The following is a 26561-nucleotide window of genomic DNA, read 5'->3' as shown; positions in this document are numbered from 1 at the left end:
GTAGCTAAATTTCGGGAAACTGGATCAGTCGCCAATAAAAAACGTAATATTGAAAATCCTATAAGGAACGAAGCAACAGAAGTGGGGGTTTTAGGGCAAGTTATTGTAGATCCTACATTAAGTACCCGCAAATTGCAAACTTCGTGTGGTGTTAGTCAACGTACTATCCAACGGATTCTAAAGGCCCATAATTTTCATCCGTATAAAATTCACCTTGTACAAGAACTTAATGAAGACGATTTTGATAAGCGATTAGAATTTTGTGAAGTTATGAGTGAACGAATTACAAACGATGAACAATTTTTATTCAACATTTGCTTTTCCGACGAATGTTCCTTTTTTTAAATGGCGAAGTAAATCGTCATAATTGTCGATATTGGTCGGACTCTAATCCCAGAATTTACCATGAGGTACACACACAGCAGCCACAAAAATTAAATGTTTGGGCTGCCATTTTTGGCGATCATTTGGTTGGTCCTTTTTTCTTACCTGGAAATTTGACTGGTGAAATGTATTTGGAATTACTGCAAAATGCCAGATCCTGCGCTAACAGATATAATAGAAAATCAGAATGATGGTCGATACGTTGAGAATATGTTGATGTTCCAACAGGATGGTGCCCCACCACATTACGCATTAAGAGTTCGGCATTATTTAGATCAGACCTTTCCAGGTCAATGGATTGGTAGAAGAGGTGCCGTTGAATGGCCCCCAAGATCGCCAGATTTATCACCTTTGGATTTCTTTTTGTGGGGTTACTTAAAAAGCAAAATCTATGCTACTCAGCCAACATCCTTAGAAGATTTACGACAAAGAATTGTGAATGAGTGCCATCAAATTACTCCTCAAATATTGCAAAATGTCCGGCAACGTTTTCAGCAAAATCTTTATTATTGCATGGAAAGTAATGGTGGTCATTTTCAACATTTACTCGGCTGACAGGTCAGTTCATTCTTTATTTTTTAACAACTTTGCTGCTATGTATTGATCTCCTCTTACGATGATGTATTTAAACTTTAAATCAATAAATCTCCAAAACTACTGAATTGAAGTACATGAATTTTACATCATTGTAAAGGGAGTTGAAAGACCTTTTAAATGATGGATCATTCGACCCCCCTTTTCATTTAAGATTTTAGGGATTGTGCCACCCCCGCTTAGGGGGCTGCAAATGTTAAAGTGATTTTATGCCAATTTTGTTTCCCCCTCGATAACAAAATCGAGGGGTCCAAGCGTTTTTTTTTAAAAGGAATCATCTGCCAGTAAATGCATCTGTTTCGTTTTCGGTGCGCCACCCTGTATAACATACAATACATACATATATAATGTTTAAACACATAACAGACAAACAAATAAAAAAAAATACAAAAACAGACAAAATAATCAGAATTTGATATCGTGAGGGAACAAACACCGTCCTCCGGTTTTTTACCTAAAAGCACGACTATTGCCTACAAGATCGAGGCCAAACAAGTCACATTTACTTAGTTTTGAAAAACATAACCCGCTTAAAAACTTTTTCTTTATATTAATCAAACAATTTTTACTATATCACTATCCACAACTAACGTTAGGGTCATGCGTTAGGGTAGTGGTACATTAACTTTGTAACGTAGGTTTAGAAGGTAAAAATCTGTAGCTTTTTACTAATCCCTCGGAAGTTTATTTTACATTAAAATGTTCCAGTCCCACGTCTAATTTTCGTATATGCGTAGATCTTACCCAGATAGAAAATCAAAGTTTGGAAAATGGACAATTAGTGACAACTTATTGGTGGCCAATTTGGCATTTTGACATTTAACGTAGGTATATTATATTTCCACTCTTAATATGGTTGTCGAGAAGGGTAATTGTATTGTAGTATGTTTAGTGTTATTCTTGGACGACTATGTATAAAATATGAAATTATTTTTTTAACCATATAAATTATTATACAGCCATATACAAATTACTCGTATGTATGTCTAAAATTGGATTGCGTGATATAGCAGCTAAAAGAAAGTCTCATAAAACCAGCCACGGGAGAAGGATATCGCACGTTCTGCGTCATCGATCTATTTCATTTCTTAGGTTTTTTTTTAGAAAATTTAGAGCCTTAATCATTGTAATTTAAAAAAAATGTGCATGTCAAAACAGCTGATTAAAGCAATAACCAATCATGTTGTAGTGACAAACTTGCTGTTTTAATGTTAGAATAAAATCCTACTAAAGTTCACTGAGGAAGTTGTCACTCCATTTATTTAATTTAATAAAATGGGTGTACTTAGTTTGAGACAATCCATGCAAAAACCAATACTTTTTATGTTATTAATTATTTGATATTGTCATTATTAATAATATTAGTTATCAGTAAGTATGATTGTAAAGATATATGATGAGGTTAGTTCATTTTTTTTTCTAGTAGGCCTCCATCGTTTATTGGTGTCTCGTCAGGTGATATGGATCTCAGGATTAAATTGTTCTATTTTTAGCAACATTTACATGTGGTATAATTATGAGTTGCTGTCCATTGAGAATGTTACATGTTCCAATTTTGGTAGGTTTTGTGCTCTGTGAGCAGTGTGCAATTTTGCTGTGTCAATTTTTGAGGGATTAAATATCTCACGAGGGTCTATTATTAGTTCCTTTTTGTTGTTTTGTACGTCTGTGACATGTTTTTTGTGTAAGAAATTTCCTTAATTTTTTCTGGAGATTAAACAGTTTTTTACTCGTTTTCCACTTGAGTGCAAAGTGTGGTCATTCAGTTATTCTTCGCTGCTAGAATTTCTATATTAGAAATTTTGGTGCCTACTAAGTCTTATTTGATCTGAAATTGCTTGGGTTGTTCCATCATCTTTAATATTTCTTCTGTCCACTATATTCTATACAGATTGAACGAATTTAAAACGGAACATACAATTTAATATATGTCTGTTTGAACTGCATTTGAAATAGTTGACCAATATAAAACTTGGACAAAAATAAATCCATACCCGGTGATAGACATTGTATAAAATATCGTTCAACTATCTGTCTCCTTTAAAGGAAAGAGGAGCTTGCCTAATAGTCGGAGAGATAGAGCCGAAATTTTGAACTGATCAGTAATATGACATTTCTCTATTAGAATATATTCATTATAACTGGGTTAAGACTTTGCCTTACAGGCGGACGCCCCTCGTGGTACAGGGGGTGGCTATACAGGGATGAAGTTGTAATTTTTTTCGGAAAAATTAACGATCGATAATATGGCTGAAAATTTGCCCAGAGTAAGATCTTGGTATAACTAGACGAAATCCCAAAGGGCGGACGCGAGAGTGGATACATAAGGGGTGGCGGACAGGGATGAAATTGCAATTTTTTGGGGAAAAATTAACGATAAGTAATATGTCCGCCATTTTCATGGCTCATTATTTAGCCCCTAAAAACTCTAAATCCAAAAGAGCGGACAACTGGGTTGGTACAGAGAGCCATAAAACGGGGTCAAATGTACCACTTGCCTGCGCATTTTAGGTCTCGGTAACAATTTTCAAACTGATTTTATTATGATATTTTTATACCGATTGATTTGAAAATTTGTATGCTCACTTCTGTTAGTATTCTGAAAAGCGTCAAGTAGAGTTTTCCTCAAAATTTTCCAAAAAAATTTCCGTAATTGAAAATTTTCGTAATTTTTTGAGGTAAAATCTAATTTGTAGAATCCTTTCGATTTTCTGTCAGTTATACCATGAATTTTTCCAAAAATTTTCAAAAGATTTTTCCGATAAGAAAAAAAAATTTAGAAAAACTTTAAAAATTTGGTCATTTTTCTCACTCTCATTGATGTCATCACATTCATCATCTTCGTCACTTTCACTTTCAATAATATCACATTCTGATTCTGGCATCTGAGGTCTACTAAACCATTTGAATTTATATGTTTCATCTTCAAGCTCCCAACCATGTTCTTCAACAATCAATTCTGTTGGTACTTTTTTATGAGCATTTGTCCAAATATTTGAAATATAATGGGCTCGCAGTAGATGTTGGTGTAATTCATCTTGACATGGTGGTAAGCTTGAAGCATCGAAATTTTTTAGTTTTTTTTTAAAAGTGTCGTTCATATCATGCAACTTATACTGCCGGTTAAATAGTGAAAATCTGACATCGTTTACTTTTCTTTTTGGAATTGTTCTCGTCAGTCCTGTTCCATATAAGTGACATATGAAAGTTTCTAAGGTTTCAAAAACTTCATTACAATCGAAGTCAGTTTCACCAAGTTGGATAAAAGCATCTTGATACTTATTACATTTAGCGCATGCGTCTAGAATTACTGATCTAAATGGAACGCGCATCATTATTATTTTAATATTTTAAAATAATAATGATGCAAAATTAATGTCCAAACAGAATTTGTAAAATTATAATTAACTAATGAAAAAAAAATTCAATGAATTTGAAAGTTAAAAAAATATTGAAAATATCTAAGTACAAAGTAAATTTCAAAAATAAAAAAATTGATAATTCCCCTATTAAATTGATTTTTATTAATAATTATTTGTAAAATGTTAAAGGAATTCTACAAATTGAATTTTACCTATTGATAAATAGAAATAATATATTTTGTATTTGATTATTAATGTAATAATAAATCAAATTTTTCTTATATCTGAACAACCATTATGTATGCAATATAAATTTAAAAACCTTTTTATTGTAATAAAAAATAAGTAAAATTACTATTTGTTATACCAAAAATATTTAATAGTTAACATTATAAAATTACTTTAATTTAATAAAATATCAAATATCAAACATTTATTCAATTAAAAATTAATTCGTAAAATATTTATATTTAAGAAAAAAATGTGATTTGTAAAGTAAATATGACTTTAGTTTGAAAAAAAAAAACATTATCATAATATCATTTTAAAACTACAAAATATTCTATAAAAGATTCAGACGATGACGTAGAGTTTTATCAAATGTTTTAGAAAAGTTTTTCTAATTTTTTTTTCTTATCGTAAAAATCGTTTGAAAATTTTTGGAAAAAAATCATGGTATAACTTACAGAAAATCGAAAGGATTCTATAAATTAGATTTTACCTCAAAAAATTACGAAAATTTTCATTCACGGAAATTTTTTTGGAAAATTTTGAGGAAAACTTTACTTGACGCTTCTCAGAATAGTAACAGAAGTGAGCATACAAATTTTCAAATCAATCGGTATAAAAATATCATAATAAAATCAGTTTGAAAATTGTTACCGAGACCTAAAATGCGCAGGCAAGTGGTACATTTGACCCCGTTTTATGGCTCTCTGTACCAACCCAGCTGTCCGCCCTTTTGGATTTAGAGTTTTTAGGGGCTAAATAATGAGCCATGAAAATGGCGGACATATTACTTATCGTTAATTTTTCCCCAAAAAATTGCAATTTCACCCCTGTCCGCCACCCCTTATGTATCCACTCTCGCGTCCGTCCTTTGGGATTTCGTCTGGTTATACCAAGATCTTACTCTGGGCAAATTTTCAGCCATATTATCGATCGTTAATTTTTCTGAAAAAAATTACAACTTCATCCCTGTATGGCCACCCCCTGTACCACGAGGGGCGTCCGCCTGTAAGGCAAAGTCTTAACCCAGTTACAATGAATATATTCCAATAGAGAAATGTCATATTACTGATCAGTTCAAAATTTCGGCTCTATCTCTTGGACTATAAGGAAGCGATAAGTGGTTTGACAGCATAATAACTGCTTGTGTAGTCTAGTTTTCACAGTGATTCTAGGCAACCTATTTGGGTGGAGTTTTGACTTGTTCTTGAATGAATTCAGAATCCAGCAGCCCGCTGAAGTATTGGATTTTTATAATATAATTATTTGACAACCTTTTGTTGGCCAACCACCTAGAGCGGAGTTGAGCCGAAATACATTGATTTCGTATGTTCCGTTTTAAATTCGTTCAATCTGTATGTAGTCCTTCTATATTCCACTCATTTTTAATAGTTTTTGGTTTATTTTGAAGAAAGAAAATGTTGGAATCTTCGTATGACTCTTATTTAAATAGTTAAATGTAACCGTAGCGTTAAGTAAATGATATTGAAATGCCCTTCAATATTTGTAGATCGTTAAAAAGCAAATTTAAAATACCGTACCAGTTTTAGTTTTATTACGGTCTAACAATAGTGCGAAGCTAACTGAGGAAATGTTGTGTTAGTATATAACATAGTTACACAGCAAATTTAAGAGATTATTATTGGTGACGTAATTAAAGAAATAAATGAAAAACAGCCACTTTATATTAATTTGCGTAGGTCGATTCTACGGGCTTAGTAAATTGCAATTTCATGGCACAATGTGATTTTAAAAAATTTAACACTGATCATAAACCAGTTCTGGTCACGTTCCAGTTTTAGTACTGTGCTTAAAATATCGAATTCATTTTATTATCGGCAGTGAAATATATCTTAAAATGTAATAACGAGAAATATATTTCTAGAACCAAATTGGAATTTTACGATTTTCTATTTTTACCAAATTTGACCCTCAGCTGTTAAATTAAATTGACATATGCGCTTTTAGACATACTGTGCTGTTAAACCGAATTGGCAGCTGCGCTTCTAAAAAGACTGTCAGACTTAAAAATTACTACTATAAATCGTTATGTCAAAAACCGATAAATTCGGTCAATGCAGAGGGAATGCAGATTTATACAATCATGCATTGTTTAAAGTAAAATTAACACGATGCCTTTTTAACTTTAGCGGATCGATATAATATGCATATATAGTCAAGCGGCTATGGGGATCTTATGGGCGATCTAACCCAATAGATAGCCTGATGGAACATAATAAGCTCACACCTGGTATATATGCCAATAGTTGACGAGCTTCTTAGAAGATCAGCTAGGAAATACTTTAGTCCAGAGTCAGCCTTAGTGCACAGATACCATGAATGTACCTAGGTTTCCGTAAAATATCAGACGTCTTCCGGAAGCAAAATAGACGGTATATGCTCAGAAGAAGACTGGAAGGTACGAAAACATTGGACTCGCAAAGACCAAAGTTCAAGACGTAAGAAATCGTACAGCTAGTAACTGAAGATTGGCAGAACAAGCAAAATAACAGATGAAGGTGCAGTACATAGGATGCTGGGAAATGATTACGATAATTGAAGTCAAAAGATGTGACTGGTTAATAAAAAGTTGATATACGAATCAGAAATTAGTTTTTCTAAGGTGGATTAGGATTCTTAATTAAGTAAAATTATCAGTCATTCGTATGCGTAAAAATTAAACATTTAAAAAAGAAGGCCTAAAAAGAACAATAATATATTTGATACAACGTATAAATCGTTAATAATAAACTAAATAAAATTGGAGCGAAAGCAGGAAAGAAACATCAAAAACACTCGTATCAATAATATTAGCTCAAAAAATTTTAAAATATTAACCCACTTTTGTTGCTCATCTAATAATACAAAACAGTGTAAGCACGTGAACTTGTCTTTACCTAAAAATTTCAAAGTTCTGTCCCGAACTACCCAAAGTTGAAACTCAATTCCACGCCTCATTAATATTCTATAGGGAAAAGTCAACATTCAAACCTATACCTCTTTTATTTAATATTTGATAAAAGTTTTAGGTGCAACTTGAATCAGTAATCATAAAAAACTTTATTCAAAAACGAAACACGCACAAATGAAAATAAGGTTGAAGATGGTAAGCACGACAAATTAGAATGGCGAAAAGTCGTAGATAATCGATAACGATATTCCGAATTAGCGATGTTGCCAAAAACAGCCATTTTTTTAAAAACTCTTTTTTAAGCCATTCTATCAAGATAATTTCAAAAAGATTCGAATACACAGTTTCCCATTAATTCTTAAAACAAAACAGTTTTGCCTTCTTTGTGAAGAAGATTATTAGTAGACCACGTTTTGTCGATTGCTACTAAATGGCTCCAAAAGTCCTTCGAAATGTAGAGGAAACATGTCAAAAACAACCAGTTTGCTTTATTCACAAAATAAACAAATAAAGCGATCACTTGACAGAAGAGGAAATGAACAAAGAGATAAGATTGGGGAAGATATAAAAACAACACAATGTTAGAGAATGTCAGTTTTCTGTGTCAATTGTTACCGAATACTGGCGACCGTCATGACAATTCTTACTTAATGGCAATAGTCCGGAAAAGTGCTTTACTATTGTTTAAAACAATGTCATCAGAAACTAAGCCAGCAGATTCTTTTACCAGTACTCCTGCCAAGTATTTTTCCTAACAATGGAGATCATAGAAGGGTAACAAAGTTAATACAATTTTATTAATAGCAGAGAAGAAATATTGAGGAAGGAAGAACTAGAAATAGATATCGCACAAATATCCTGTAATTTTACTTCTTCTAGGTGGAATATATTTTGGGATCAGTGATTAATGCGACAAATTATATCTTAGAAGTTTATGTTTTGGATATATTTGAGTTTTATACTAACTTGAACTTCTTCTTTAAGTGCCGTATCCGCGGCGAAGGTCAGCAATCATCATAGCTATTCGGACTTTTGAGACGGTAAGTAAGACGGAGTAACTTGCACTACTATAGGGTAATGGTTACAATTCATATCTCAAAATAGGCAGACCTTAGAGACGATTGTCTATTTCTAAATCTTTTGTTGTCACAATATAATATAATTCGTTTCTAATTGGGTGTCTGTTTCAGTATCTAATAGGGATTTCTAGGTGTAAAGCATTCTTTTTGGTAGCTTGAATAAGGTGTTATCAGTATTAATGTTTTTCTGGATTAAACGAGAGGCACGACAATTTCTGGAGCATTGTGACTTTCTGAAGACCTAAAAACCAGCAAAAGAAAAGGATATGGAGAGATAACACAACCAAAGCTAGCAGAATACATTGAACGAGAAATAAATAAGAGCGTGACAACTGGATAAATCTTGAATAGTCACCTAACGATGAGATTAAGAGTTATGAGACGAAATGATATTGAACTCCAGGTTTTATGCAACTAGTCTGGTTCAATTGTTATTTTTATTTAAAAACCTATCTGAAAATAGTTTTGGAAACAGCGTTCTTTTCAAAACATTTAAACCAAAATCGAGTGGTAAACAAGGCTGTATTTTATTAGGAGTATATTATGAGAAAAGTCTTGCAAGAATAATGATAGGTGGCAAAAGAATCACAAGCCTATTCTCCACGAAGACATGTGGACGATCCCCTAATGTTAGCACTCAGAAGAGGAACTGGTCCAAATAATAATATGGTCTTATGATAAACAAAAAAGGACCCAAAACATGATAACAGATTGTAATCAGTCCAAAATTAAAAAGATTATTATTATAATGACTCGTTACAAAGGTGGCTGTGACGAAGAAATCGAAACGATTGGCAACAGCACGTATACCGAAACACTCAGCAATATCCCAAAAATACCCTTCTATAAAATAAACTGAAACTATTAAATATTAAATCTTTCCTATTGTCTGTTTCCTTTAATCCTTTCCTAACTTACAGAAAAATGTTGCGAATATCGTATACATATCAAGAAGAACAGAAGGTATAGAAAAATTTATGATCGAAGGTGATCAACTCAGAGGAATCATTGACCATGGTCTACAAAAAGCTTTTCTACCAACCCAAGATGCACGATACGAGCCTTTCCTACGGTGTATGGGTACAGTTAGAGGAATCATTACACAAAGCTTTTCTGCAGCCCAAGATGAACGATCCGAGCATTCGAGGCATGATGTCACTAAAATTTCCTGAGAAATAACAGATAAAACATTTTTATTTTATAGTTGTGGCATCTCATAATATTGTATAAATTAATGTCATCAAAACATTGGTTTTTGTGCAAATATATTAAAATACAATCAGCTTGATACACTTAAGACTACTACTGATACAAATATTTAAAAATTCCACTCCCAGACACAGATAAAGGTATTATTTACGGTAGAACGTGTATCAATCAAATAGAGAAAGAAAGTCTAGGAATTCCAGTCAATTTCTGGAAATAACTTCCAACTTATTTACCTTAGCTAAACAAACAAGTCTCGCAGTGTAAATTTTACTTGTATACAACGTGTTGTGTATATGTAAGTACACAACAATGAGCCAATATTTTAACTGATAAAAATAGTACTAGAGCAACGAAATAAGAAAGTAATCTGTATGCGAGATGTACTTAAAAACTAATTAAGACGTCTTTACATATCTAACAAAAAAATGTGCTATCTAAATTGCACACTTAAGATACAAAGGACAGTTAAAATTTATGCAACATCAGCGTATCTATCATACAGTACTTTTTAAGATATAGGACAAAAGTTTATGTAAGGATTTGTTTATAACAAGATCTACAATTTTTCTGCAGTTTTCGATTGCAAAAACTGACCCTATATTTTGTCCTTCAAGCATATCACCACTCATTTTATCAATTTATATTCTCATTTTAATGGAAGTAAATGACAATTTTAATTATGGTTAAAAAATAAATAAAATAGTTTCAGAACCATTCCAAAAAAATCAAACTGCTGAAAATGATCTACTTTTAACATAAACTTAACTTCAAATAATGCATATGATTAAAAATCTACATTTTCTTACCTTACATCTTTAATTTCTAACTAAGTTTTGCAGTGTAGTTATATTTGAAGTACTTCATTTAGGATATATAATAATTCAGACACATTTAGAACATGGGACAGGTGCTTTAGTTATTCATTTCAGTGAGTGCACTCAAGAACTGAAACTGTATCATCAAATATTCAAGAGCATTCTAGACACATTTCCATCGCATATTATGCTATTTCTCCATGGTCAGGGCATTTAAAGAATGGAAATTTTTTAATATATATATATATATATATATATATATATATATATATATATATATATATATATATATATATATAAATATATATCTTGAAACTTGAAAAGCTGAGTTTGTTCGTACACTAAGAGCTTTTGGTAGACGTCTGGTATTTGAAATGAATATTAGAAAGAAATTATGGATTCGATCTCCGACCATGAATGGAAGATATATCAAGGCAGACTCATTAATATATAACCTACAAGGCTTTTCTAATTGTCTGAAGTTTTATATACTTAATATATATTTTTTTTAATTCAATTCAGACTGACGCAATTCAGTTCCGGAAATGGATAATATTTTTTAACATTTTCATTATAAATTTATAGAAAAGTTACTTTCCCACCTTTTGCATTATGTATATTAAAGTAATTGTTATTAGAAAAACAGTAATTTATAAAATACTTCTCCCGTCGTACGCAGAAACGAAAGCAAAAAAAAATTAATCGTAATATGTAAGAGATAAAAAAATATCAACTATAACATTAGCGATTGCACGTGTAACTATGTTCAGGCTTAATAATTGTTTTTATTTGTTTTTGATGATTTTCTACAAGTTCCGTAAATGTGAACGGTTATAAAAGTCATTTCTATTTAAATCTAATACGCAAATGTTGAAACCGTGCTGTGAACTATTTTAATACTAATATTCGCCAAGCATGAATATTGTGTGAGATCGATAAGTTAGGAAGGAAGTGTCTAAAATACTATATTATTTATTTGTTGACATTTAGTTAAGTGTATTATTGTGTACCACACTGTTGAATATTCCACCGAAATGTATATATTATAGACTAATAATTTTTTAAACAAATATGAAAAATCGACACATTTTTCATGTAAAATTAGATTGTTTGTATTAGTATTCTATTCATCACAAAGGCAATTAAAAAAAGAAGATATAACTATTATTATGGCTGACTTGACTGCGAAAATTGGTGAAAAGCGGTGAAGTGTATGTGTTGTTCAACACATACTCACATACAATAAAAGAGGAAATCTTTCAAGCAATAGAGGATTTTGAAGCCGGAATTCCAATTAACGTAGAATGTATTAATAACATCAGATATGCGGATGAAACGGTAATATTCGTAGACAGTTATAAAGCCCTCCAAGAGTTAATGAATAGGATCACAGAAGTAAGAGATGGACTTTCACTAAACATTAAGAAAACAAAATGTATGATGTTCTCTAAGAAGAAACAACAATTTGGTCCAATCAGTGTGAACGGTCAAAGAATACAAAGAGTTAAAATATACACCTACCTTGGTACAAACGTTAATGAAAATTGGGACCATTCCCTAGAAATCAAATGTAGGATAGCGAAAGCAAGATCTGCATTTCAAAAAATGGCTCAGCTACTTAAATGTTATGATATATCAATACCCATAAAAATCAGGTTTTCAGAAAAAATCAACAACCACAACCACTACAAGAAGACAAAGGCAATGGTGTTCAACTTACTCTAACAATTTTAATCAATGTCTTATTTTGAACCATGAGACCGACCTGCTACAAACGACTCAACATCTGATTTCTGATGACATACAGGTGTATCAGCCTTTTCCCAACATGTGAGCTCTTTCATAAGTTCATTTACTAGCTTCTCGTGGTACCAGGAATGAACTAAGCAAACAAGGAAGGGGAATAACGCAACCTCGGACATTCGAAACCTTTGAAACTGGGTTCCGTTACGTGCCATACTTCCTGAGATGAAAATGAACTACTGAAAAATGGCCAGGAATCCTTGATGAAGATAACTCAAAAGAAATGACCATATTCATGACCATATTATATGACCACAAGTACTTGCAAAAAAAGCTAGAGAAAAAAGATTACGAGGGAAAACAAATAAATATACATAGAAGCTCGGAACGAAGCAAAATGGATTGATAGAAGTGATTAAGAAAGAATGAAACACTATGAGATCTGTGGTATACTATACAGTTGTATAGCAGAGAAGAACAAATTTTAGATGTAATTACCATGTAAAAATGCAAGAAATTATGAAGACGAGTACATAAAACAATAGAAAGCAACAGGAACAATTTGCGAATCACAAGGCACACTTTTTTCAAATAGAAAACACGAAGATGTGGATGAACAAATGGGGAAAATCAAACGAGCAGAAGCACCGTAAAAAAGCGGTAAAACCATTAAAAGAAACTAAGAAAATAATAATTTAGAACAGTATCAACCTTTCAAAAACAGTTTCTAATACATATATATATATATATATATATATATATATATATATATATATATATATATATATATATAATATGTAATATTACTAGACATACTCATTATTCCCTACATGTTTATTGCTTAAAAAAAGATAGGGAGCCCACTTTAATAATACGTTGAACACAACTAGAGGTGACATATTAGTTCCGGAAAAAATGATATAATTTATTGCCGCAAATGCACTTGTTAGTGTCCTCGTTTTAGTTTTATTGTTAGTACTAGAAGCGTGACTTACTGGATAACATTTAAACAAACAGTAAATGACGAAAAACGGCTGATTGGGTGGATTTTCTTTCTCGTTCCAAATAAAGAGAAAGGTTTCATTTTCTTTAAATTTTTGCATGCGAGCCTCTTAATATAAAACTAACATTTTAATAACTGTCAATTACGTTATTTGTTTTATCTAAGTAAATGTATGTTATTTAGTTCTTCTTCTGGTACGGAAGGGATCATTTTTTTGATTTTATTCTTGTACCTACTGATATCAGATATGTCGCAGTAAACTCCACCTCTGGTAGTTACTGGGGGAATTGAGTAGCTCTGTAACTATCGGTGCCGGTCCCAAGCCCGGATAAAAGAGAAGGTTTCGCGCCAGGGGCATCCGGTAGTAAAAACCTTGCTAAACCATGGAAAATAAAATATGGAAAATAGATTAGAGGCTAGGGAGTTTTCTATAAGCGACGCGCAGTTGCAGCTTTGCCCGACCCCTATGAAAAGTGAGCTAGGGTTACCCCTAAGAGGACGCAAGGAGCCAAAGAAGGTAGTTCTGAGAGTTGCAGTTGCAACTCTCAATGTCGGAAGCACGATAGGTAAAGAAAGAGAGCTCGCCGATTTCATGCAGAGAAGGATTGGTGTACTTTGTGTGCAGGAAATTCATTGGAAAGGTAATAAGTCGAGAGATCTTGGGGACGGATGCAAATTAATATATAGTAGGTCGAACAGTCAAAGGCAGAAATAGAGTAGGTATTATTTTGAACAACGAATAGAAGAAACATCTTGTAAGGGTTACCAGAAGAAGTGTTGGAATAATGGGTGTCCAACGTGAACATCACATGTGCTTGCGCCCCACAGGTAGGGTGTAAAGAACAGGAAAAGGAAAAATTTTGAAGGGCCCTTGATTGTGATATGCTCGAGATTCCTGTAGACGAAAAGTGTTTTATTAGAGGTGATTTGAATGGACATATTGGTACAGTAAGAGTGGGAATAGAAAGAGTTCATAGAGGTTTGGAGATGGGAATAAGAAATTATGAAGAAAATAGATCATCCTGATATCTTTTCCATCGAGACCAGTCTCCTCTAACGTCTGTATTCATATCATGCCTTAGGTACATTTTCAAAAAGTTCCTCTCGTGTTTCCAAGCAGTTTTTAAAATCAAATAGAGTATCTTACGTTCTCTCTTCACATTTGTTATAAATCCAATTATGAATTACTTTTCAGAAAGGTTTGAATATGTGGTTCATTAAGCTGTTTAGGTGATGATCTTCGCAGCGACTGGCGTTATGCTTCTTTAGAAAGAGTTTGCATACGGTTAATTGAGTACCAAAAGAAAATACGAAATAATGCAACGATAGAGAAAATAGGGCGAGAATAGAACGATAAAGAACTGTTGGAAATGCTTTTTGTTTAACGATGCTAATGACGATGACGAAAAAATTAACTAAAATTTCGGGGAAGCGGTGAAGACGTTTGAATATAAATTTAGAAGAAAAATTACTAATAAGGCAGAGGATAATGATTTGTTTAATAACAAGTTACAAAATTTATTTCCGATAAGATGTAAAAAGTCTTGAAATAAATTCGACGATAATATACAACATAGATTAGCAAACGGCCTTGAAAAACTGATCGATAGTGTGTGGTGCAATCAATACAAAGTCGTTAAAAATTAATGTCTGAAAATACTTGGCAGTATTAATTTGGTCTGTAGGGCCTGCAATAAAAATAGTAAACCACGGTTTGAAACTTAGTGCATATTGATTTTAAAAGTACTTATATCGGAACATCATTAAAGATCACTTTTTAAAAAGAAAGAAGAATTTCTTCAACAACGAAAAACTTTAGTATCTGTTATTGCCAAAGGCAATATATAAATATAATAAAGGTTGTTCTCTATCTTCTTTTATTTTATTTTTCCTTTGTTTCGTTTCGTTTGTTTATATATATATATATATATATATATATATATATATATATATATATATATATATATATATATATATATGTATATATATACACAATTTCCAGAACCCATTTTGAGTATTCTTCAAGCAATTTGTTTATCATGTAGTCGTCATCTTCAGCAATATATTATATATAACTCACCTATACATATACCCTCAAACTTCTGCGCCTTAAGGAACTCAGACGACGTTATCTGGGTGCATAGGAGATAAAGGAGGAGCTTCAGAATAGATCATGACAGAGAGCGGCAAAAGAGCAATCAGAACGACAGAACATCAACGTTTGTAATCACCAAAGATGTATAGAATAGAAAAGATTTCTTTCCAGCACGGTGTTTAAAAAAGGATATGTCACAAAATTATTTGATTTATCAAGAAATATTAACCGGTATTTAGAAAAAAAAAGGAAAACAAAATGTAATTAAAAATCCAATTTGCGATATACTGGTTGTTTCACTACAAACAATGGAGCAGTGTAGTCATTAAAATGCTATTTTTGATATTTGAATTTAAAATAGAAGGTAATACCTACTCACTCGAATTGTTCAATAAGCTATAAAAAGCGCAATAAATTTTCAATGCACACTTTTGACTATGGTACTTTTTCGGTAATTTTCCATTCCTAGAATCATATATTTACGACTTATTGTTATGCTCATACAACATGGTGACTTAATAGATTATAAATTTCAAAAGTGCGAAAATTAAGTTAATGTATGACATAAAGCAAATGTTTTAAATGACATGGTGCAGTTGGGAAAACTGCTGCTCTGGAATATATATATATATATATATATATATATATATATATATATATATATATATATATATAACAATTTCCATGCAGCGGTCGCCCAATATTGAGGACTTATTTGAGGGAGATCCTTTGGAAGTTTGAAGAAACAGGTGGTGTTCAAGATGCCGAACGATCTAGTCGACCAACAATAATTGATGATGACAAAAAAAAATGACAATTGCAAAAATGGTAGTGAACCCTACTTCTTCTACAGCCCAAGCTGCGTCTATCTGTAGAATCAGTACACCGAGTGTAGATTAAAAACAAATTTCATCCATACAGATTAAAAATTGTGCACCAACTTTCAGATGATGACCCCGACCGAAGACAAGAATTCTGTGTAAATATGTCCAATCAAATTAACCAACAGCCAGATTGCATAAAAACAATTTGTTTTAGTGAAGATAGTACTATTTCTCTCAATGGAAATGTTAACACACACAATATGAGGAATTGGACTGTCACAAATCCTCACGTCTTTCGTGAAAAACATACTCAATCTTCAAAAAAAATAAATGTTTGAGCAGCTATTTTGGGAAACCCACATAGTTGGGCTTGTTTTTCTCAATGCTAACTTAACCGGTGAAGCGTATCTGGAGATGTTACAAAACGCAATTGAGCCGTTAATTCTTGAAATTCTGGAAGATAATCCAAATTAATGAATGCGATAACTTTGAAATAAAGTTTCAACAACATGGTGCTCCTGCATACTATTATGGTGCAGAAAACGTTACCTAGTGGTAGGTGGATTGGACGACCAGGTTCGATAGAAAGGCCAGCTCGGTCACCCGACCTCACACCATCCGATTTTTTTGCGGGGGTATTTGAAATCTAAGGTTTACGCTACAGCACACGACAGTATTGACATTTTGAAACAACGGAAAATTGAAGAATGTAGGAAAATTTACCCCAACACAGTTGAAAGAGTACGACAAAAGTTTAGCAATAGGAAGCATTACTGTCAGGAAATAGATTGATCACATTTTGAACACTTAATATTAGAACTGGTTCTTAAATCTTTATTAATTAAATGCGAAACTATAATGTTAGTATTCATTTAATTTATTCCCAAAATCAGCTTAACCCAATCAAAATTGGTGGGATTAAACAGGTACTTATTTTTAATACCTTTCAAACGAGATACCAATTGCCATAAGGTTCCATTTAAAATTATTGGTCACAGTGACTGTGTAATGTCATCTATGACTATTACGTCACCTGTTATGACTAGTTAAGAAGCCTACGTCCGTTTATTTCCTCCCTCCAAATTTCACTATTATAAGTATAACCGTTCAAAAGATATGAGATGGGTGAGGGGCCATTTGGCTAGCACTGTATACAAAAAGAAAGATGGCCCTGGAACATAATTTGGTAGGAAAACGTAAGAGAAGCAGATGTTAAGATGGAAAGCAAAAATTTCGGAATACCCACTGGGAAGAAGGAGCTGATGAACTTGCTAGAAGATGATCAGCTACAAAATACTTCGGTCTGGAGACGGTCGTAGGAGTGCCAAAAAGACTTGCGTTAATACTTGTACTGTGGACAACACTTAAGCTGCAGACTCTGTGTCAGAGAACCTAAAACAGTTCCAGAAGAGAAACCATATTCGACATAACAGTAAGGATCGATTGAGAACTAACAAGTGGTACAATAAATGGAAAGTGTACAATAAGCCAACTGGCTGCAGTACGACTGGTTTACAACAGACAGGTTCCAGAAAAAAAAGAAGAATATGTATACACACTCACTGACATACCCCACATGCATGTCATTACTTCACTTTATTGATCGAACAAATAGTCAGGAAGAAACATTGATTATCATTATTAATCTATATCAATACCTACTCAATTGTTAGGACCGATAAGATCGTGCGATAAAATTCTCAAAAATATGTAAAATTGAAATAATAAGCAAAGTCTCCGAATCAGTTCTGGTCTTTTACTGTCGGTGTTTTTATTTATTATTATTATTCATTGTATATAATTCGCAGGATGTATAATTAACTAAATATAAACAATAATTATATAAAATGTTATTGACTCCCAACAACAATTTACAATTTTTTACTTTATAGTAACCTAAAATTGAATACAAGGAGATGCAAAATTGGTAACCGGCTATTTTTAAACCTAACGCACAAATTAAGGAGTTTATTTGAAATGTAAATATGATATTTACACTGTATTTAAACTAATTATGGACAGGTAAAAATATCCTTAATTTATCATTAATACAAACATAAAACTGTGGATTTTATCTACTATTATTAGTTTAGGTCAGCGCCTTATTATACCAGTGTTAATAGAAGAACCAATGAAAAGGGAAACTAGAGACATTTAATTGGTTTGTAAATATAAAGAGGATGGCAGAAGGCAGATGGAATCCGAAGATAATGAAATAAATTCCTCATAAGAAAAGGAAGAGAGGACGCCTACGCATAGGTTGGCGGGACAATATAAAAAAAGGAACTTGACACTGAAATTGGAGATGGATAAGGTGCTTTCTGGTATATCCGACCGAGTTTCTTACATCCAGGTTCTTCTTGGTCGTCCTCTTTTAAAATGTTCTCAAGGAATTATTGTAGACTTTCTTGAAACCTCTGATTTCTGTCTCGTATTGACTTTCCTGTAGATTTTCTCCAAAATTGAACTTCTACGCTTGGTTTTCGTTGTCGGTCGATATTGCGCTAGGGCTTTTATGACTCCTATACTTTGTTTTGAGTAGGGATTCGATTTTTTGGTAATGGCAACTGAATTTTATTTATTTTTTGTATCTTTTTAATTAATAGTGACTGATATGTCAAAGATATATGCACATAAGGTCCAAAAAAGGTACCCATGCTGTTAGGTTTTTGTAGCTGAAAGTATATACTTATACAAGAATAAAAGCTTATAAATGCCGACTACAATAATTGTTATCATTGAAATGTGCTTTATTCATAGGCAATGAATAAAGATAGTTTTAAGGAGAGTAGTGTAGAAGTAGAAGTGAGTAACATCAAAGACATAACTTCCCGGTATCATTTTCAGGTCCACGAATTGGACCAAATGGCAATTTATTTAAAAAAAAAAACAGATAAACCTGTGATCGAAAGTAGCTTATCTTTTACAGATTCTGGCTATTAATTAGTATATGAGTCTACATAAAAGTTATAAAAGGGCTTAATGATTTAGCCATTCCAGAAAATCGTAGAAAGTTTAGTCTTAAATTTATTTGTTTCCGCAGTGGCAACAGTGACAAATTTTTAACTGGCTTCACACAACATCGTTGCTAGTCAAGGTCATTTTATTAAAACGCTGGTTTACACTTACTATTCACATTTTCTATGCAATATAGAATATATGGACCTCAACTTACACTTCGTGATACAGAACATGTGTATATAGCTGGGGGTTCTGATTTTACTTAATTATGTGGAACCAATAAAATTTCCATTAACTAATGTAAGTTCAAAAAACTACAACAAAATTGTATGTTAATTTCATACGAGGGTTTTACAAAATATTTGACCTTAAACGCGGAAAGAAAATACAAATTGTCAAACGAAGATGACACCTCGAAATTAGTGACGAACGAAATGTTTGGGTCATTTTTCATTGTTTTCTCTGTATCATTTTCAAAAAGGCAACGTTGCAGAGGGTAATACTAGCTAGGTTAAAAGAAGAGTCTGAAACAATAGGTACGATACCAGAAGCACAATAAGGTTTCTCGGAAATCAATACTCCAGAGACCTACAAGTACTGAGGTTGACCGAATACATCACAAAAAGATTCAACCCGAAGAAATACACTACTACTGCATTATTAGAGGCCAGTGAGGCATTTGACAAAATGTGGCACGAAGACTCATCCACAAAATGAGCCAACTTGGATAAAACAAGGCAATGACATATCTGAAGTCGGAATAATTAAGGCTGGAGTGCCGCCGGGAGGAGTACTGTTACCCTTTCTGTAGACCATACACACCAACCGCCCCGCGAACCATGCTCTGTCTATTTAAGTTTGCTGATGACACAGCAATAGCCACGAGAAGTCTGGATCCAAGCCTAGCAAAAAGATGCCTACAACATGCGCTAAATCAGTTGTAAGATTGGTGCGTTCAGTGGAAAATTTCAGTTTACCAGATAAGTCACACGCAGTAATGTTCCGAAAAAGATCTGACGGTAAGTCCAGACCGTCAATTCGGTATGTTCAACACACAAATAAAATGACCCAACCTGACAAAATACTTTTGAGAGTGCTAATATACAAAATAATGACACACACATCACATGTCAACAGAGCTATCACCCAAAGAAAGGAGAAGCACATTAAGACCTCTTATCGGAAGAAATAGCAAGTTAGGCCTGAAAACGAAGTTAAGAATGGTAAACAACATCATAATACCAGCCCTAACATATGGGTCAGTAGCTTGGGGCCAAACCTTTAAAAACAACAGGAAGAAGGTCCAAATACCCCACAACCATATTACAAAGGAGGCTATGAACATCCGCACGTATTTTTCCGAAAGGTTTGTATACAAAGAAACCAAAGAAGTAAGGATCCTAAATAAAATAAATGAAAAGGCGTGTGTAACTTTCAACAAACTAAGTAACCATTCCGAATAAAAGTCAAATTCGTCAAAGAACTTTAACGAACTTCGATGAAAATAAACCAGCAAGGCACAGAAGAGTCAGACACCAATAATTAGTATCTTATCCATGGAGGACGTTCTACACGAGACGTGATCTCTTTGATCTTCGGACATGAGCATGTTCTTTCCGCTGGATGAGCTCAGCGGTTGCTTAGGCATGCGTGGTACGCAATAGAGTTTTATTTTAAGTTTTTAATTAAACATTTCGACTGGTATAAAAAATGGATTTACAATGAAATAATGGAAGTACAGTTTGGTACTGAACGAGAATATTTATTTATAGTAGTATTCATATAAACATGAAATGAAATGTTCAGACAAATGCATTCAGGCGGTTTTTGTCTGCTGGGTGTAAGTCGGTGGTTACAACCACAAAGCTACTAGCACTAAAGACAGGTTTTGTGCTTAAGTCGGCAGCTGAGATCGTCTGAAATCACCCTTTGATGATGCCTCGGCAAAAGTCAAGAAAAATAAAAATTTTAGATCACACCCTATAATATATGTTCATGTTGAAATGATATCAGTACATCAACAGAAGATTTCCCCCTTTTTCCTTACCTATGTAATTTTTTCTGTGCATGCTTTTTTGTTCTTTATTATCATTATTATTAATAATTTACCCCCATAAATCAAAGAAAATAACAGATCTGCAACTCAAAAGACCAGTCAGATGTGACTAAAAGGCAACCAGTACCATTATAAAATCTTATACAGTAAAATCATATTACATTTTAAAATTTTGTTAAAAAATACTCTTGGTAAAACCCAGATCAGTTTTTTTCCTACCTGAGTAGTCTATTGACAAAAAATAATCACACTAAAAAACGAAAGATCATATATTTACAGAAAGTAAAACAGCAAATCCAGTAATTTATCTTTTAATGTCAGTTTTTGTGTATTTGTTCCAAAAGAAAAATAGCAATAAATGATGAGCTTCTATAGCACATATAAAGAAAATTTTTAGCCAACGAATCTTAGCAGACAAGAACTGAAGACCATCAAGATGGCCTTTAAATAAATATTGTCAGTGAAACTGGGGAAGCACGTCTACAATATGGATCGGGTGAATTTTGTGCAGGAAATACGAAATGAAGGAAGAAATTCCCATACTTGTCCTTTGCAAAGAGAAAATTCTTGACATGAGGCGGGTACACACCGGTGAAACAAGTTTTAAGCCAGGATAAATCTTGTACACTCCCTACAAGAAAATTGCTGACTTTTCTACTTTTGAGGTGAAGATATCAACAGCAAAGAATTGTTAAAGAAGAAAGGTCTTTAACAAGGGAAAGTAACTTAAAACTCTAAGAAAACAAGACAAATGTTTACCTCTGAAATCGTCAAATATAATGTATTTTCGATTAAAATTGTGAATTATTCCTTTTAAAAAACTACATAATATAAAAATGTGACCTAAAAAGACTTTCAGAACTACATGTCATTTTGATGAAGTTTAAGTAAATGACAGGTTTGGTACAAAGATTTCTATACAAAGTGCTACAGAGATAATTAAAGAATAATTAACTAATGCATTAGTGAAGATCGTGTATTTGGAAAAACTCGGCGAGATTTTACAATATTTTACGTAAATCCGTTGATTCTCTCTTAATACGCAGAGTTTTTCTATATTAGTTCCAAAAGACAACGACATTACTTATGAAAGTGAAAGGAATTTTTGCGGTAACACCCCTTCATATAAATAAATACGCAACAAAAGATCGTCTGGAACTAGGTATAGTATTGACTGATAAAGATGTTTATATAAGTAAAGTACTTAAATATTTTCTTAATGTCATTTACTAGGATTACAAATATTAAACAGGGAATCTACAGGGAACTAAACCAACACAAATTCGACAACAAAATTATATAACCTCGACATCAGCTGTTAGTGAACGACCGGGGTTGGCATGTAACTTTCGATTTCCACCCTAACAGCAAACAAAAGATTTCTGTAATTGGGAAAGGGATTATTTAACGGCATTTTCTAGCTGCTTATGTTTCCTATTATTTGTCTACAACAAAATCAACGAAAGCAAAAGTGCAAATCAAGAAACAGAGGGGAATAGAATATAAACAAAAGGTTTTTTTAAAAAAGGGCAAGATGGCGGACAGACTAAAACTACCCTTACGTTTCTTTCGATTTATTTTGATGTATTACTTAGGCAATACAACTTAATTCGTTGGCGATAGGTAGTAAATAAAATCATGTCATTTTTACGTACTACCCCTATGAGTTTTCGCTATTAATTGGTAGTTAATATGTAAAATGAACGAACAAAGAAAAATGCTTATGTATAACTAAAAATAAGGTCAAATTACCTAAATATTACCTCTTTAAGTTTCTATTTGACAAGCCAGAATATATATTTTCTTTGAGAACGAAAAATGTAAATTAAACCGTTAGGTATATTTAAGTGAAAAATTGTGGATGAAGTAGTTTTTGCAAAGACCGGTTAGTTATAATATATGTGCCATTAGAAAATCATCGCAATATATAATTTAACAACAAAAAAAACTTACCTTGTCGTAATCTAGGGTAACTGGTGGAAGAGCATCGGTGTCCTTCTGGCACAAATGCTGGTTGCAAAATTTCAGGCAGAAGTTGTGGAAGCAAGCGTGACAATCTGGAGAACATGAAAAACCACAATTACAACAACAGGTCATCTCACAAGAGCACAAGAGATTGTGGAACGAAAGGATTCGAGCGCAATATTCTAAACTATCTTCAGAAGGGCCAAATCCCGCAAAGAGATCCTTTTCACGAATTTTGCTGTTCTGTCCCATGGCAGATGATTCCTGATGGCTTGATTCTCCATCAGAAGAAGAACTTTCAGATGAAACAATAGTCATAGGAGCCGGCCGGCCAATTCCTCGTAACATATAGTTTTCGGTGTCTACGGGTATAATATTCGAGAATTTGGGTTCTTGTGGCTTTTTTGTCATCTTGCTAATACCAGGTTCGCTGTCTCCGCTTCCTTCGTTTACACTCATCTTTATTTTTCATTTATTTTAAGTTTTAATACTCAACAAACTCTCAATCCACATTCACGTCTACACTCCACAGCTTCACACTTCAGACTACCGGGTGGTAGGCAACACGGCACTCGGAACTGGCCTAACTCGCGTTACGAACTAACAGAATATGAGACATGCGTACTAGACGCTAAGCATCATGCTGTGGATACAGCCGCGCGCCCCGCAGTCCGCACTTCGCCGACATTTGTTCCCAAGAGGCAGATAGCCTCACGTCATTATTTTATATAAAACCGGTCTTTCAATCCAAACCTCTTGTGCTCTCTCTTTCTCTTACTTAAAAACTAATGTATGATTTCAAGGTGTACTAAATCCCTTAAAATTATATCTCTTACTTTATTTGTACTTATAAAACGTTTCTTTAAAAGTACTAAAAATTAATCGTTTATAAAAACTTATCAAAAGTAATTTCAAAAAACTATAGCAAAACGAACTAATTTAACTGGTTTTTCTTGATTTTTGTTTTTTTAACAATTAGAACTTATCAATACTTAACAAAATGTTTCACTTTTTTTATTTAAAAATACAAATAGGACATTTTTTATATTTTATACATACTTTTTTTAAATAAAGGTACTAATGTATTAAATGTAACTACATCTATATAATTACTAAGCATTTTGTGCCGTCAAATAATTAAAATGGAGCTTGCAATCTCAAAAAAAAGCAGATACTTGAATTGGACCAGGGAAATAAGATTTTTTCGTGACACTGACCCGGCCAGGCAAACAATACGTTACCCTAATATTACAAGGTTCTATGTAACATTTTTTACTAAATTAAGTTTTCAATATTACAAAGTTCTATGTGACTAGCACTACATCACAATTTGTATGGAAATTAGTTTGCTCACATACAACTCTGGTAATATTAAAAAAACCAAGGGTGTATGTACAAAATTATGCTTTATATGAATAGCAAAGTTCTATGGTAAACATAGAACTTTGGAATTTAAAATTTGATTAAAATCTAAATATTACATGGTTCTATGTTGTAACATACAACCTTGTTATTGTATTTTTTGTAAAAGTGAGGTTATGTTCCTGTATTTATAATACAAATCGCAAGCGTTTTCGAGAGTGTTATTTGTGTCTAGAATTAAAAAAAATGAGTAATTTAAGTGATGACTATGTCCAAGACTCTGATGATGATGAGGATTACGTATTAACAGTTCAAAAATCATCGAAGATGAAAGAATGCAGGTAAGATTTTTCTATATCTTATATTGTGAGGTTAGGTTTTTATTTTTTATTTCTTTTTTTACAAAAAGTTCTTTGTTTCAGACTTAAAATTCGTGGACGTGTTATTAATATTCCCGTGTCAAGAAGTAGCAGCGAAAGTGATGACGAAACTAACTCAGAAACGGATTCAAGCAGGTAGGCATGATTTGCTAAACAAAAAAAATTAAACAACGTAACATTTTATTAATTTCTTTTTATAATTTAGCTTGTTGTTACTATTTAAAAACTAATTTGTTTTAGAAAAGCTCCTAGTTCGTCTTCCACCTCAATCATTCACACTCCAAAGAATAAAAAGGCCCCAATCATAGTTGTTAGCAATATTAAGATTAAAAATGCATCTAACTCTGGTTCTGGTGACTTGCAGTCTAACTTAAATAGGTAATATTTTTGACAATTATTTTGTTTAACTAAATCGCGAAAACATTTTTTTTTATTTTTATTTTAGAAATGTACCTAGCAGTTCTACAACTTTAGTTCCAGAATTCACCAAGAAAATCCCGTCTTCAGAAGATAACAAAATTAAGATTCTAGAACCAGACCATTCTGATTTCGATGATACAAATAATATTGGACATATTTCCGAAGAAATTTTACTAGAAGAAGCAACTCATAATATAATAAAAGATAAAAAGATATTTACTAGAAAACGACAGAAAAACACTTCTGAATGGACATGTAACAAAAGAAAATCTTTATTTGATCAAGGTCTAGAGTATATTTCTTCTCGAAAAAAGGTAGTACCTGCTAGAAAGATTAGGAATAAAAAAGATTGTGTACAAAAGTGCAGAATGGAGTGCTCGCGTCAAATTAGCGACGAACAAAGGAAGGAAATTTTTAAAAACTATTATTTACTCTCAGCCATCGAAAAGAAAAACTATATTTTGCATACCACAGAAGCTGAGACTCCTTGGAGACGAAGAAAAGGCAAAAATCCAGAAAATTCGAGAAAAAGCAAAAGTTTTAGGTTTTATTTTGAGATAAATAATCAAAAGATCCAAGTTTGCAAGGCTTTTTACACTGGGACTTTATGCATAAGCCAGAAACCAATTTATACGGTGCACAACAATAAAACTTCCACCAAAGCCTTACCCGAAAGTAAACAAGGCAAACATCAAAAACGGGTAACATCACTCGAAGATAGTAACTTGGTCAAGGAGCACATTAACATGATTCCAAGAGTGGAATCCCATTACTGTCGCAAAAAAACTAATAAAGAGTATTTAGAAAGCGGATTAAGTATCAAAAAATTGTATGAGCTTTATTTGGATTTTGCTGGAGAATGCAAAAAAAATCCAGTTTCTTTTGCTGTCTACAGAAAAATATTTTGCAACTATTTTAATATAGCTTTTCACAAACCAAGAAAAGATAGATGTGATACCTGCGAAGAAATAAAATTAAGAAAATGGAGAAGAGGGAAGACGAAGAATCACAACGAAGATATACTGATCATTTCAAAGAGAAAGAGTATATGAGAGAAGAAAAACAAAGAGATAAAGAAAGCGGAATACCTTTATTATGTTTTGATCTGGAAAATGTTTTGACATGTCCAAAAGCAGACATAAAAAATTTCTTTTATAAGAGCAAATTAAA

General features: G+C 32.7%; 1 protein-coding gene and 1 long non-coding RNA gene across 3 annotated transcripts in view; one reads left to right on the top strand and one right to left on the bottom strand.

Moving 5' to 3' along the window:
• LOC140452093 (phosphatidylinositol 3-kinase regulatory subunit gamma-like) overlaps positions 1 to 26561 on the bottom strand; it is a 312721-nt gene that overhangs the window by 84771 nt on the left and 201389 nt on the right. For both annotated transcript variants that reach the window (XM_072546156.1, XM_072546157.1), the window contains one exon: positions 23218 to 23321. In XM_072546156.1, coding sequence (XP_072402257.1) covers positions 23218 to 23321 — 104 coding nt within the window. The remainder of the gene's footprint in view (positions 1 to 23217; positions 23322 to 26561) is intronic.
• On the top strand, positions 24476 to 25675 carry LOC140452094 (uncharacterized). The gene is made up of 2 exons (XR_011952131.1): positions 24476 to 25106; positions 25212 to 25675. It is a non-coding gene; the product is annotated as an uncharacterized lncRNA (long non-coding RNA).

The sequence above is a fragment of the Diabrotica undecimpunctata genome, chromosome 10 (assembly GCF_040954645.1).
Source record: "Diabrotica undecimpunctata isolate CICGRU chromosome 10, icDiaUnde3, whole genome shotgun sequence".
Lineage (NCBI taxonomy): Eukaryota > Metazoa > Arthropoda > Insecta > Coleoptera > Chrysomelidae > Diabrotica > Diabrotica undecimpunctata.
The sequence above is the reverse complement of the archived record's forward strand: the minus strand, read 5'-3'. Positions and strand labels throughout refer to the sequence as shown.